The 14,443-nt window shown below is 34.6% G+C and overlaps 1 protein-coding gene across 8 annotated transcripts in view; it reads right to left on the minus strand.

Moving 5' to 3' along the window:
* The window catches only part of LOC106105930 (la-related protein 1), a 68,339-nt gene that overhangs the window by 27,333 nt on the left and 26,563 nt on the right, over nucleotides 1–14,443 (minus strand). For 3 of the 8 annotated variants that reach the window (XM_013286408.1, XM_013286406.1, XM_013286405.1), the window contains exons 4-6: nucleotides 3,042–3,161; nucleotides 2,289–2,409; nucleotides 1,142–1,258 (exon numbers count right to left, since the gene is read on the minus strand). In XM_013286408.1, coding sequence (XP_013141862.1) covers nucleotides 1,142–1,258; nucleotides 2,289–2,409; nucleotides 3,042–3,161 — 358 coding nt within the window. Of the gene's footprint in view, nucleotides 1–1,141; nucleotides 1,259–2,288; nucleotides 2,410–3,041; nucleotides 3,162–3,656; nucleotides 3,848–5,615; nucleotides 5,786–14,443 lie in introns of those variants that run through there. The other 5 variants (XM_013286409.1, XM_013286413.1, XM_013286411.1 and 2 more) reach the window with 4 other exon arrangements.

The raw sequence follows: 14,443 nt of genomic DNA on the forward strand, positions 1-14,443 counted from the left end.
TTTCATACATTTTTGTGATATGCTCCTTTTTGTTTTCTAACTTGAAGATTATCAGTGAAAGGTAACATGTATTCATCCTTATCTATACTATTATAATAAAGCGTAAACACACACTTCTTTGTTGCCTAACATGTACAATTACAACATATATTTGAATAATTCTTTTTTTAATAAAAAGCCCTACACTTAAGTCACGCTTTAGGCTATATATAATTTCACGCCATTAAACTTAAGGAGTAAAACTTGGATAAAAACCCTAATGTGGTAAAGAGACCATAAGTTGCTGCCAATCAAGGAAGCAAGATTGTCATCATGTCATGTCATTTTGACATTTGTAATTGATAATTTGACAAAGGTTGTTTACCTATCAAATTTTTTTTTTATAATTTCATGCAGATGAAGTTGCATGGGAACAGCTATAGAATCGATTGTAGGTGACCAAAGCGATTTTTAAACCCTGGTTTCAAATTAAAAACTTTAATTATTTAATGGTTAATTCGGAAGAGACGCACATAAAGATATCTTCTCTTTCCATTTCCACCATCAAAAATAATTTCCTTTCCCATCCTTTATAAGAAAAGAGTAGAATGGGAGAAGACAAAAATTAGTCCTCCTACACACATTTAGACTGTAAGGAATTACTTCCACTTCACGTAAATCTTTTGAGAGTGAGTAGGCATTACATTGTGAACATTAAAGTTCTATATTTTTTTTTTATAACATAAGGTGGCAAACGAGCAAGCGGCCACCTGAAACCGCCAAAATGGCGAAGCGACCGTTGCCCATAAACATCCGCAATTGCAGATGTGTTGCCTACCCTTATAAAACGGAGGAGACGCACATAACGAGGATATTTCCCCTTCCTATGCATCTCCTCCGCCGTCAAATCCACTTCCTCTTCCCAACCTCTTCTTATAAGAAAAGGGTGGTAAAGAGAAAGGGACTTAAATTAGGCCTCCGGCACCACACTCATCAGACTGTACACGGAATTGTTTCCATTTGACGGTTGTCTTCTGTGCGGTCGTGGTATTACTGGGGGCGAGCCCTGCAGTGCTAACATGTTAAAGCGGGCACTACCACTGTTAAAATCAATCACTGTTTGTACCACATAGTGTAAGTTATTTGTATTTTTGTTACTTACCATTATCATTCCTGTGCGAGTGAAGTGGACCATGCTTGCCAGGTCTGGGTGCTTTCACATCTATATCCAGAGGGACCCATTTGTGTTTGCCTGATTTACTGCTTCCTTTCCCTGCACCTGGAACAAAGATAATCATTATTTTTTTTATAACATAAGGCGGCAAACGAGCAAGCGACCATAGAGTTAGCTGCCAACGGACATCTGCAATTGCAAATGCGTTGTCTACCCTAAACTGAGAGAAGAGAAGAAGCACATAAACAGGATATTTCTCCTTCCTGTACGTCTCCTCTGCTATCTAATCCATTTTTCCTTCCCATACTTTCCTCTTCAGAAAAGCATGGAAAGGAAAAGGGTCTAAATTTAGGCCTCAGCTACCACACTCATCAGACTGCACGCGGAATTGCTTTCACTTCACGCCTGTCTTCTGTGTGGTCATGGTATAGCTGAAGCGAGCCGCCACATGCGAAGATGTTAAAGCGGGCTCTACCACTGTCGAATTAATCCTATTGATTCCTATTGACGAGTGTCGGTGGCTCAGTGGTATAAGCACTTGACTTTTTATCTACAGGTCTTGGGTTCGAATCCCGATGTACCAATGTGATTTTCGATTTTTTCGAATTTAACATATGTACATTTACCTGACGTTCTTACGGTGAAGGTAAACATCGTGATGCCTGCACATATAGGTGAAGAAATTCAAAATATATGTGTGAACTCAACCCGCAGTGCAGCGTGGTTGACTATGGCTATTTAAAAATATACTATGATTGCTGATATTCCACATAACAAAGGAGCGTGTGTTTACGCTTTATTATTTCAGTATAAAAGTATAGAAAAAAGGAAATTTCAAAGAACAAGAAATTAAAGTGGAGAATTAACTTACAAAACATGTTATTTTTTTTATTTACTAGAACTTCAATCTTACTAATATTATAGATAAATGCGAAAGTTTGGATGGATGGATGGATGTTAGAGTTTGAAGCTCAAAATACTGAACGAATTTTGATGAAATTTGGCATAGACTTAGAGTCACTGAAGTAGAATACATAGGCATATATTTTTTTTAATTCCACGCGGGCAGAGTCGCGGGCGAAAACTAGTTGCATATAAATGGAACTAATCCCTTAGTGACAATTTAACAAATTACCTGTGCCAGTTTTGTTCTTGTCCATTTTGTCGTGGTGTTTGTCGTTATGGGGCTGGTGGTTGTGTTGAATCTCCACCTTCTCCGTCTTTGTCTGCTCCTCTGGAGGCTTCCTCTCCTGGTCCTGAAATCATTTACCATCATATTTTACAAATATATCTTAAAATAGTTAAATATAGCATTAATTTAAATTTGCAAAAGCGCCATCTATTTTAATCTTAAATATTACAAATGCGAAAATTTAGATGGATGGATGGATGTTTGTAGCTTAAACGCCTTAACGGAATTCGATGAAATTTGGTATAGATGTAGAGAATAGTCTGGAAGAACACATAGGCTACCCACTTTTAATTCCACGCGAACGGAGTCGCGGGCGAAACTTAGCGTTAAATTAGTATGGGATGTTTGTTTTTTCACCACTATAAAGCTAATTTATAACTGAGTAACATAGGCTATAATTATTACAAAATTTCTTTTTCCGCATAGAAGAAGTCTCACAGAAGCTAGATTAAAAATGTTGAGTGGCATTGTTTGGAAATTCTGTCTTTATGTAATTCTAGCTGTAGCTCGCGACTTGATCCACATCTAATTAAGAAATAATAAACAAAATTTGCCTATGTTACTCACTGATAAATGACCTTACTAATGTTGATAGAATTTTTTAATATCGGTCCAGTAATGTTTACGTGAATCAAATACATACAAAAGTACAAATCTTTTCGCTTTATAATATTAGTATAGATATACAATACACACCGCATTTCCATTATGATGCGAAGAGTCCGCATCATGTGGGGGCGGCGTGGAGTGACAGCGAGCGGCGCCGGTAGCAGCGCCTAGTGTGGGCCAGTCACCGATATCCGTGAAGTCTGAAGCCTGAAGACAAAAATGACAAAGTTAGTTAGATCAAAGCTGATTGTAACATTAGTAGCGCTCTGGGCGAGATTCAAACCCATACGAAATGCGCCCTTTTATGCGAATACAGCGCCCTGGGCTGTCTGAGTTAGAGATGTAAATGCTCTTGTATAGTACGACAAACTTCTCTGACCTGGTAAAAGTGAAAGTATAAAACTAATAAAACACTATCTCCCTAATACCAATGATCCTTGACTACTTCTGTCTATCATATTGTCTAGCCGAAGCGATAGTGTCTCACCGGGACAGATAAACTTGCCCATTTGTATGTTAACGCATTTCAAATCTATGATTAGAATATAACAAGATTCAAATATTATGCGCGATCAAGGTTTGCGCGCTTGTACGCAAATAAATCTGGAGTAAAATTGCGACATAACTTTGGAATATCCATTGGGTTCAATGGATATTGGATAATCAAATGGATATCAATATAAAAACGCTAATCATCTACACCTGCGCTTCATTTTCGATCTTCGCCCAACACCGTCTCGACTTCGACTTCCTTCTAGTCGCAACACCCGCCGTCATCTCGACTCTTGCACTTACACTTCGTACACTTTACACTTTAGTGCGGCATTATTACACTTTTGTACACTTTGCACTGTTTATATCATTTTTGATTTAATTCATTCTAAGTTAGTCAACTATAAAAGAATCATACATTTTATAAGTGAAAGACCTAGTAGTTTTGGCGTGACACACACATTTTACACCCATAGAGAGAGCGAGAACTCAAAAACCACTATAAACTAATATTTGTCAAACTTTCTTATAACAAAAAGTTGTGTAGCATTTGATTCAGAACGTAAAAACGAAACTAATCTTCTTTACATACCAATTAGAAGGGTATACATCTATTCAAATATATTATCAGTTTAAGGTCAACGCTGCGCAGTGCCTACGTCGTATCTACAATGATCTTACGCAGAGCGACTCGTACAATATTCCGAGCTTACGAGACATGTGACAAAGTCTATACTACACAGTAAACATAAATAACTCAAAAACCCACAGATAAGTGAACCGGCTCACAGATCAGCTCAGAGGTGAGAGTCATTGGACAATTCGCGGCTCGTTATAGCATATACGTTGTTGTTGAGCCGTAGCTCAACTGTTCACATCTGCGAGCGGATTTGAACCGGTTTAAAGGTGATTTACACACTACCTATAGTAGACAGTAGAACAAGTCTCATCTTTGACCTTCTAAAGTCAAGATCCTGTCCAGGTCATGTCAACGTACGACATACATCGCCTGACAACAATATACATAATATCACCATTATTTACTAGAATGCCGTTGGCATTTAGAACACGGAAGCGTCTGCGATCCGGTCCACAAGGTTTTAAAGAAACTTTTATTAACTAGATATTAAAAGAAAAAGGTGAATAAAGCTGTGCTGTATCTTTTTTTAATCTTTGATTTGATAATTTACAGTATAAATAACATCATTTAAGACCCGCATTCTCAGACATTTTAATTGCAAACATATGTATTCAGAAAATCTTCTTTACTAATATAATAAAGCGTAAACACACACAACTTAGTGGCGCAGAATGTCGGCAACACAGCATCTTTTGAATAATTCTTTCTTTAATAAAAAGCCCTAAACTTACGACACGCTTTAGGCTATATATTTTCACGCTATTACGAAAAAAACCTTCATGTGGGAAAGGAACCATAAACTACAAGTTGCCAACATTAAGGAAGCAAGATCATTATGGTAACGGTAATTTTGACATTTGCAATTGAGAAATTGACAAATGTAAACAATAAAATAAAATTTTTATAATTTCATGCGGATAAAGCCGCGCTGGAAATGTCCGCGCGGAAAAAGTAACCAAGAGGTAGTCTATTAGAAAGTGGACTAATTTATTGATTAATTTATCTGAAACCCAGGCTAGTTACGTCTTTATTAATAGTATAACACATTACTAAGAAATTCTATGATTTCACTTACCCCTAGTGTATAAATGCAAGGGGGAAAATCCATATTTATTAACGTGGGTTTTATAACCGTTTTATAAATATATTTCCATCCTTGTTTTTCCGTATAACGCAACGAGATAACAATATCACATATGAAAGCAAGGGAAACACATTCTATAAATGAACATCTGTATCATATACATAAAAACATAATTTCTAGTTCTAACAAGTTAGTAAATTATAAATTTAACAATAATTTACGTGATTAAAATCGATTGTCCGAAAACAACCAGACATAAGATAAAAGTAAGGTTATACGGTCAAATATTGCGCATATGGTTCGGCAACATATTAATGCAATAAATACCAAGCTAATATGTAAAAAACAAACACTAATTAATTCATTATTAAAAAGGTAAAAATTAAATGTTTTAAAATGACGTAAACTTCACGCCGGTATTAAAACAATTAAAAAAACAACAGACACAAACGCCCTTGTAAATAACACAAACAAATCACAGTGTACAAATAAACGGCACTGTTTTTACACAACTTATAGGTTTTTACTTTTTAAGACGTATTTAGTTTTGTAGCCATGTTAAACACCGCACAGAATATAACCTCAAAATCCAACGCATGCGCTCGCTAGCCGACGCGTTTACCACGTTTCGACTTTTAATAGGGTGACCAACAGATGTTTTTTACAAAATTAGTCCCAAGCGAAATAAAACTAACATTTATCAATAACTAATTATAAAGTGAAAACTTAATTATATTTTGTATTTAAAATCAATAGTCTTATGTGCTTACAAAAATAATACGCAATTAAAATGGACAACGTTATCAACAGAAAAAATAATTGTTTGTTTTAAAACTTAAACACTGCAGTGACTTAACGAATTTACAGATAAAAGAAAAAAATACAATGTAAACATTTTATCGAAGAATCCCAAAATATAATCTAAAAATTGTAGCTACACTACATCACGCATCTATCTCACTCGCACCCAACCGGTGGTCCCAACCAAGGTCGAGTTTCTCGAGCGATTCGCGAACGTCACGCGGCCTTCGAGTATTATAATTCACATTTAATTTATGTAATTATATTGATATAAGCTTGATATTTCCATTGCTTACGCACGTATCTTTCACTTTCATATCAGATTGGAGAAAGTCAAGGTTTTTAACTAGAAAAATAATGACTTATTTTTGTTGCATATTTCGAGATTTCAACACAGTTATATTTGGATCCAAAAAATTGACAGGTATAGAACGTCATAAAGTAAACTGTTAACCGAAAATAACTAGCTATTTCTTCATCAACATTTAAGATGTTTCAACAGTTCAAAGCTGTTCATTTAAAAAATTGCAGTGGGTCGTTGACGAACCGTTAGGTTTAGACAAGAAGACTCAACTAATACAATGTACGTCTAATTCTTAAAGTAACTGCATTGCTGAAGTTCAAATATCAGCGTCTATAAGATTATTGATCGGATTGCGTACTAAAGTTGTTGCGCCAAATGTAAATGCGTAATTTCTGCCTACCCTTTCTACGCTTTCAGTTGTGCGCACTAAAGAAAAATTTAATATTTTATACATAGTAATAGGAACTTACAAAACAAAAGGACAGATGATTCTATTCTAATTCCTATTTTTATGTTTAGCATATAGTGTGCAATGTCAAAGATATTGACTCTTATGTCAAAAGCTAAATATTATCTGCAAATTACAGAGTAAAAGATCTACATTGATAAATGATACATGATGTAAGTATAATCAGTTATCTATGCTCTATATTTGATAAAACAATATCAACTAACGCTAATACATTTTAAACAGTGTAAGTTTTTTGAAAAAAATGTGTCATTACCATTCACAGGAAGATACGTATAATGATGTTTCACGTGACCCTAGAACTATACTACCACGACATATGTATAGCGAACTGACATCACTTTAATTCTCTTTGACTTAAGACACTCCAAAATGTTCTAATAAAAGCGTCACGGCAGTCGTATTTTACGGTAAGTTACAATTTATTTTAATTACCACTAACTCTGTTACGTAGCGTATTTGCCATTTCCCATACTTCGATACGCGCTTATCGTCTTTATCGTTCAGTTGAAGTGGAATTATTTCATACGGTGCCTCGATAGGTGGTATTTGTTGCATTTATCAAAAGCCGTCGCCTCGTAAAGTGGCTGATGTTTTGTATTTTTATGCTCGGATGAAATAAAATTAACTCGTAAATTGATTTCTATTCGGCATTACGAAAACGGTAATCAAGTTCGCGTTTATCGAATTACGGTTTCTATCGTTGATTTTTGTTTTGAGTAACGATGACTAATTTAAAACAATTTTAATACTAGCAACCTAGGTTATGTAAATTACCGAGTCAAACTCAAAATTGACAAAACCTAATCTTTAGAGCAATCCGCCTATATGAACTACTAGCTGTTGCTCGCGAATATGCCCGCGTGAAATTAATAAATATAGTTAAAACGGCCTATGTTACCCAGTGATAACATAGTTTTTTTATGGCGTAATAATTTTTGTAAGGTCCAGTAGTTTTTGAGTTATTTCAATACATACAAACATCCAAAAATACAAATCTTTCCTTTTAACCTTATTAGTAAGTATAGAAGTACAGATTACGTATTCAAACTTTCTGTATTTGCAAAAAGGTTTTGCGCGATCAAACAGTAAAGAATATACCACGGCCGTCTGAAACGTGTGCTTCATTGATGAATTCATAACCTGTGTATTCAGCTATTACAATCCGGTGAATAGACGTTCGTGAGTCGACTATTGGTACAATCGTTTGTTCTCGACTTGTTTACGCTAGAATTACAATGACGCAGAGATATAAAGGAGACATCGGTATTTTCTTAACACTTGTGTATAATATTTGTCATTGTAACAGGTAACTAACCGATTGGTACAAGATATAATGGTGCTATATTGTATTTGTAGCAAACGTAAAATAATCAAAACTCTGATGTCTGAAATATTCAAATTTTTAAGCCCATTAGCCACATATATACTGTCAATTCACTTATTTTGAATCATTATTAATTCACATTACTTGATGCATTCTCTGTGTTTCTTATCTTAATTCATGCTACAGTACACGTAGTGACATTTGTGATGCAATTGTAGACACGACATTGAGATATTTCGGTCGATATGAGTTAGCTACTTTTGGGCGATTTGTTTTGTTCATTTAAACTTTGAAGAAAGAAAAGGGACAACGAGAACAAAAAAAAAAAGAAAATTAAATAAGTGTTATTTTAACTTTAGTCCCTTTTCCTTCCCACCATTTTAGAAAAGGATGGGAAGGGAACGTGGATTTGATGGTGCAGGAGACGCATAAGGGGAAATATCCTCTTTATATGCGTCTCCTCCTTCGTCGATCAAAGGTAGGCAACGCATCCGCTATTATGAATCTCTACAGGCAGCGGTCGCTTCGCCATTTTGGCGGATTTGGGTGGCTGCTTGCTCGTTTGGCACCTTTTGATATAAAAAAAAATATACAAGTTTTCTTAGCCATAACATAGGCTATATTTATTATATAAAAACAAAACATAATACTTCATCAACAGGATGGAAAATAAAATATCAAGTAATATTCATTCGAGAAGACTTAAATGTACATTTCGACAAAGAGAGCAAATGGTAGGGGATACGCTTAGTAAGTTTGGGGGACGATATTCGAGTCTCAATACCATTTTGTACGTAACAACGAAATTTGATCAATACTTTATACAAGCCAAACGAAATAATTTACCGATAAATGGATCGTACAATGAAATAAATTAGCTACCCAGTAAATATCGACAATTGTACAGTAATCAGCCACCATAAGAACAGGAATACATGACAGTAAAATGTACTAACTGGCAACAGCTACTGGCACAATGCTTATACACATGACAGTAAATTATTCACTAAATCGCAAGCGACAAAAAATATACGTCCTCGACTGTACTATTACATGACAAGGGCAAGAAATGTACATCAACGCAGTGATCAAAGAAAATATTTGCCCACAAGTTGCATAATAATTTAAAAATATCTCACTATCACTAAACGTAATATAAACATATGACGTATTGGGTTTACAAGGTCATTCAACATAGCACAGTAGTGTAAAGTGACGTTATTAGAACAAGTAGACAAATTATATTTTTATAACATAAATATTTCTTAACTAGATTTTGCCCGCGTCTTCGTCCGGACGGACGTCATCTGTGTCAAATTTGAACGAGATCCGTTAGACAGTTTTGGAGATTAAACATCCATCCACTTCCGCATAATATCAATCAGATTTTAGTGACTATAAATAAAAAAAAAACTAAAAAAAGAACCTGACTGAAAATACCCTATGACAGGGGAAAAACACAAACCAAATGACACCTCACTCGTCATCATCCATTATTCCATTTATTTTGTCATTACTTAGCGATTCATTAGTGTTAGGTTGAAATTAATTTTAACGGAGTAAAACTCAAGTCACATACAGAATTTATCGAACCAAAAACACTAACCGGTTAAACGTAGCTGGGAAACCGGCTATAAGTCATTTATGATGACGCTCGTTAGGTACAAAAAACAACCCTATAAGACGCGGCAATAACATTACCTTCCTATTCGGGTAGAAAAGAAAACCTGAGAGAACATTGCATAATTAAAAATATAGTACAACGCCATCTATACTTGCATAAAAAAAACTACATTTTCTTGATAAATTCCGTTCTATTCATAGCTAAATTATCGTTCAACGCGATAATACCTGACATAATAACATAGTGGCGTACTTACGCGGTGACCTTCAGAGCGCGAATGACCGACGCGTTGCGCGCCAAACTATCTTTTTAAATTGACTATGTTTATGGTCGTGGAATGTTATGCAACAATAAACCCTTAAAGGCATGATGATATACACACTCTTTTCAATCTATACTACTATAATAAAGCGTAAACACACACTTCTTTGTTGCCTAAGATGTCAGCAATTACAGCATATTTTTCAATAATTCTTATTTTAATAAAAAGCCATACACTTGCGTCACGCTTTAGGCTATAATATTTTAACGCTATTAAACTTAGGGGGTAAATATTTTGGATAAAAACCCTAATGTGGAAAAGAGACCATAAGTTGCTGCCAACATCAAGGAAGCAAGGTTGCCATGATTTGTCATCATGTCATGTCATTTTGACATTTGTAATTGATAATTTGACACATGTAAACAATGAAATAAAATTTTAATAATTTTATGCCGATGAAGTCGCATGGGAACAGCTAGTAGACTATTAAAAGACATTTATTTTTCCCTTAATCTATGTTTAATTTATGGTATTTAAAGAGAAAAAATGCATTTATGGGCTAAACCTCAACACTGACAAAAACTATAAGCGCAACTAAAAAAAAAAAATCGGCTCCCGAACTGTTTTCGTTTCGAAAATTGGGATTTTGCATAGATAGATTGCATAGATATACAACTAAATACGTACTAAGAATGTACGTGTTTATTATTTTAAATTAATCCTGTAATGATTGTAAAAATGTGTGAACGTAGTTTTGAACTTTGAAACTCCACGCGGACGACGTCACAGGTAACACCTAGCATTTCAATAAAGAATATCACACAAGTCACGATTTTGCGATAGCTGTTGTTACTAGGCGAAAGAACAATCGTACTTTTAATTTTTGCTAGGTGTTGCTTGTAGCGACTTCGTCTGCGTCAAATTAAAAAAATAATAAAAAAAAACTAGCCTATAGTACTCATAGATAAATTACCTTTTTAATGGTGAAAGAATTTTTAAATTCGGCCCAGTAGTTTTTACGTTAATGAAATAGATATAAAAATACAAATATATCCTCTTTATAATATTGGTATTGGTGCGTTCTTGTATTTCCAGTGACTGTCCATCTGTACTAATCTTATAAAGAAAAAATAAAGTATTTTTGTATGTATTGAAATAACTCAAAAACTACTGGACAAATTTCGAAAATTCTTTCATCATTAAAAAGCTTCGTAATCGTTGAATAACATGGGCTATATTATTAATTTCACGTGGACGAAGTCGTGAGCAACTAGTGATTAAATAAACGGAAACTTTACCCAGCATAAACCATCATCAACTTGCCCTTATCCCTTACGGAGGGTCGGCACAGTAAGTGTTCCCTCTTCCATACACAGCAGCATAAACCGATTTTAACAAGCAAGATGACTATAAATTCCTTTCTCTGAACTGTCATAGAATAATCAGTTCGGGTTTTTAATAAAAAAACGTCAATTAAATGTACTTTATTGTCATTTCTTATTTAAAAACATCATAAACAGAAAACCTTTCACAACGTATATTCCCGCGCTTTCAGACAGTAACAATACGTTATTTATGTTTTGACGGACGATAGCTATATAAAGTAGCATTGTCTCTTTCTAACAATAAAAAAGAGCTCTACATTTTTCCCTACAAAGGGCAGGGAATTAAATTCCCTGACTAACAAAACTGTCCAACCAAAACTCTATATATTTTGGCACTGTTTCGACGTTCGAAATACGTCTATTGTCTATTCTCTGTCGGGTAGGATAGGTTCCTTACTCTGTCTCTGGTTGTTTTAATCTGTCATACAACGGTCATTCCCCTGCAAAGCGCGCGTTGCATAAATCTGATCACCTTAATACTCATGCATGCGTGAAGGGATTGCTGGAAGTTAAGCCTCTTTGACACTGGCACGACTTATCGAATGGTTGCTAATTCATTAAACATAATTTACTATTTGTTGCTGGCGGCTTCGTCAGTGTGAAATAAAAAGAATAATAAAAAATATAACCTATGTTACTCACATACAAATTACCTTTCTAATGGTGAAGAAATTTTTAAAATCGGCACAGTAGTTTTTACGTGAATCGAATACATACAAAAATACATTTTTTTCTTTATAATATTAGTATAGACTACCATTTGCCTGCGATTTTTCTATGCGTAATTAAAACTAATAAGAGAAAACTAATAACAGACTATGTTCTACATCTATGACAAATTATAAAATTGAGTCATTTTAAAGATATAATGTTCGTAAGATACGGGTTCCTTACCACGATTGAATTGTTTTAGCTCCCGATATTTCGGCACAGTTGCATGCGCTATGTTCACGGGCTGACTGAAGTGATGCGGTAGTGTGAAAAAAAAAACCCGTATCTTACGAACATTATATTTGTAAAAACCACGACAGTTTAAAGTTATATATTTTAAAGATACACAGTAACAAACATCCATCCATCCAATCTTTCACATTTACAATATACAACATGAAGTAAGATGTAGTAGTAGTTAAGAATGATTTCCACTGGCAGTGTACTATAAACGCTAAAGCCTCGCAGTCAAGTTATACGACTATTACTTTAATGAAAAAGGGGTTTTAGAGATGTCGACATAACGTACAAATGTTACTAGTATAATTGTCTCTTATTGCTATTTTTATTTTCTTACAAACATCCGGAAATATATTAATGTGAATACTATATTTGGTATTTTAAATTAGTTAATTTGTTGATAGAAATAACCTATGACATTAAAAATCTTCAGCAAAATAGCATCCTCATTTACCTTTCAAAATCAATATATAAAATTAACATCTCATATGAAGATCGTAAGCACACATTTGACTAAACTATTTCACAACTGTTTAGTCGCGCTTTGATTCTTATGAGCTAATGAAGTGTGCACATTACTCGATTTTTAGTTGTGCAAAACAGTTTGCTGCGAAACCCTCGACAATCTAACGGTTGTGCGATTGTTTTGTCAAAGGTGTACGCCTGTTCATTTTAAAACACTCGGATAGATTAAAACTATAAAAAACAGATGATACGTCTGCAAATAACATAACTAGTCTGGCGACCTCGACACACACATACATGACAAAATTCACTATCTACATATTTAAAATTCGATACCAGAGTACTTATCACGAATATCCGTGAGAACGTATTCGTTATGTCGACAAAATTTGTATTAGAATCGCGCAGCGAGGGAAAAATACATAAAATCTCAATTTTATCGATAACGTTACGAATACATTCTCGCATCACGCAAATATTCATGATAGACACTAGGGAAACGATCGAAAGTGTCTAAAGATTACATAATACACGTAAAGGTTGAGTTAAATATGAAAAAAATCGTCATAGACTATGTAAACCATAGACTAAAAATTATCAAAGATTAAGTGGGGTCGGGAGACATATTTCGTTCTCCAGATGGGATTATCACCCGTATCTTATTAATCATAAACGTTCATGCTATCTCTTTCTAGACCTACTGGTGAGCTATCACATTCAAACTGGAGAAAGAGAAGCAAAATCGACTTGACCGTTTGGATTTAGTTTTCAATTAAACTATCATCTATACAACTTTGTAGAAATATTGTCTTTTAAAATGTTCTTACAAATGTTAAGGCTTGTCCCAACAAATTGTTAATTGTCAGATAACAATCCAACGTGTAAAACATGCGATAGAAATATCGGATTTTGTTAATCTGACAGTGACGTCATTTTTAGGCTATCTGAGCCTCTATCAGCCAGTGGTGAGTAAAAAAAAAAAACAATATTTTGCTATCCGAATATAACTAGGTTAGTGATAATTTCGGATAGGAGGAACACCGCTGGGTTTTTAGTGGGTATTCCGGCCATTTTCTTCTGTGGCCGGCGAGTCCCACATACCAAACCCTGGTAACGGGGGGGAATGCGTAAATGCATTTTCCCAGCGAAAAAAAAAATGATTATGAAACTAAACCTTAAGCAGGTTTAGTTTCATAATCATTAGTTTGTTAATATTTATAATTAACGCAACATCGAAACAACCGGTGTTAAAATAAATTTAATCGATACGTGGAAACAAATGTTAAGGTTGACGCATACTTAGCTAGAAAACAGTATCAAGAAATACAATGAAATCCAAATTTTAAATAATCTAAGTAACATATGAAATTATATTTTAACCTAACTTTAGTGCTCCTTTTTCCAGTATTTCCGTACAAGGGATGGGAAGGGGAAATAGATAAAACAGGGGATGGGACGTATAGTTAGAGGATACATCGCCTTTTGCGTCCCCTCTGCTTTTAATTAAAAGCAACGCATCTACAAATGCGAACGTCTATGAGAAACAGTCGCTTCGTAATTTTAGTGAACTCTGGTGTTACTTGGTTACAGACATTCATACTTACAATTCAAACTTTAGCATTTCCGTGAGTGCAATGTCTTATAAGTTTCTATGTGAGGAATATAAAAACTATTATAAGAAGCCT

The sequence above is a fragment of the Papilio polytes genome, unplaced genomic scaffold, assembly GCF_000836215.1.
Source record: "Papilio polytes unplaced genomic scaffold, Ppol_1.0 DF822622.1, whole genome shotgun sequence".
In the NCBI taxonomy this organism is placed as follows: Eukaryota; Metazoa; Arthropoda; class Insecta; order Lepidoptera; family Papilionidae; genus Papilio; species Papilio polytes.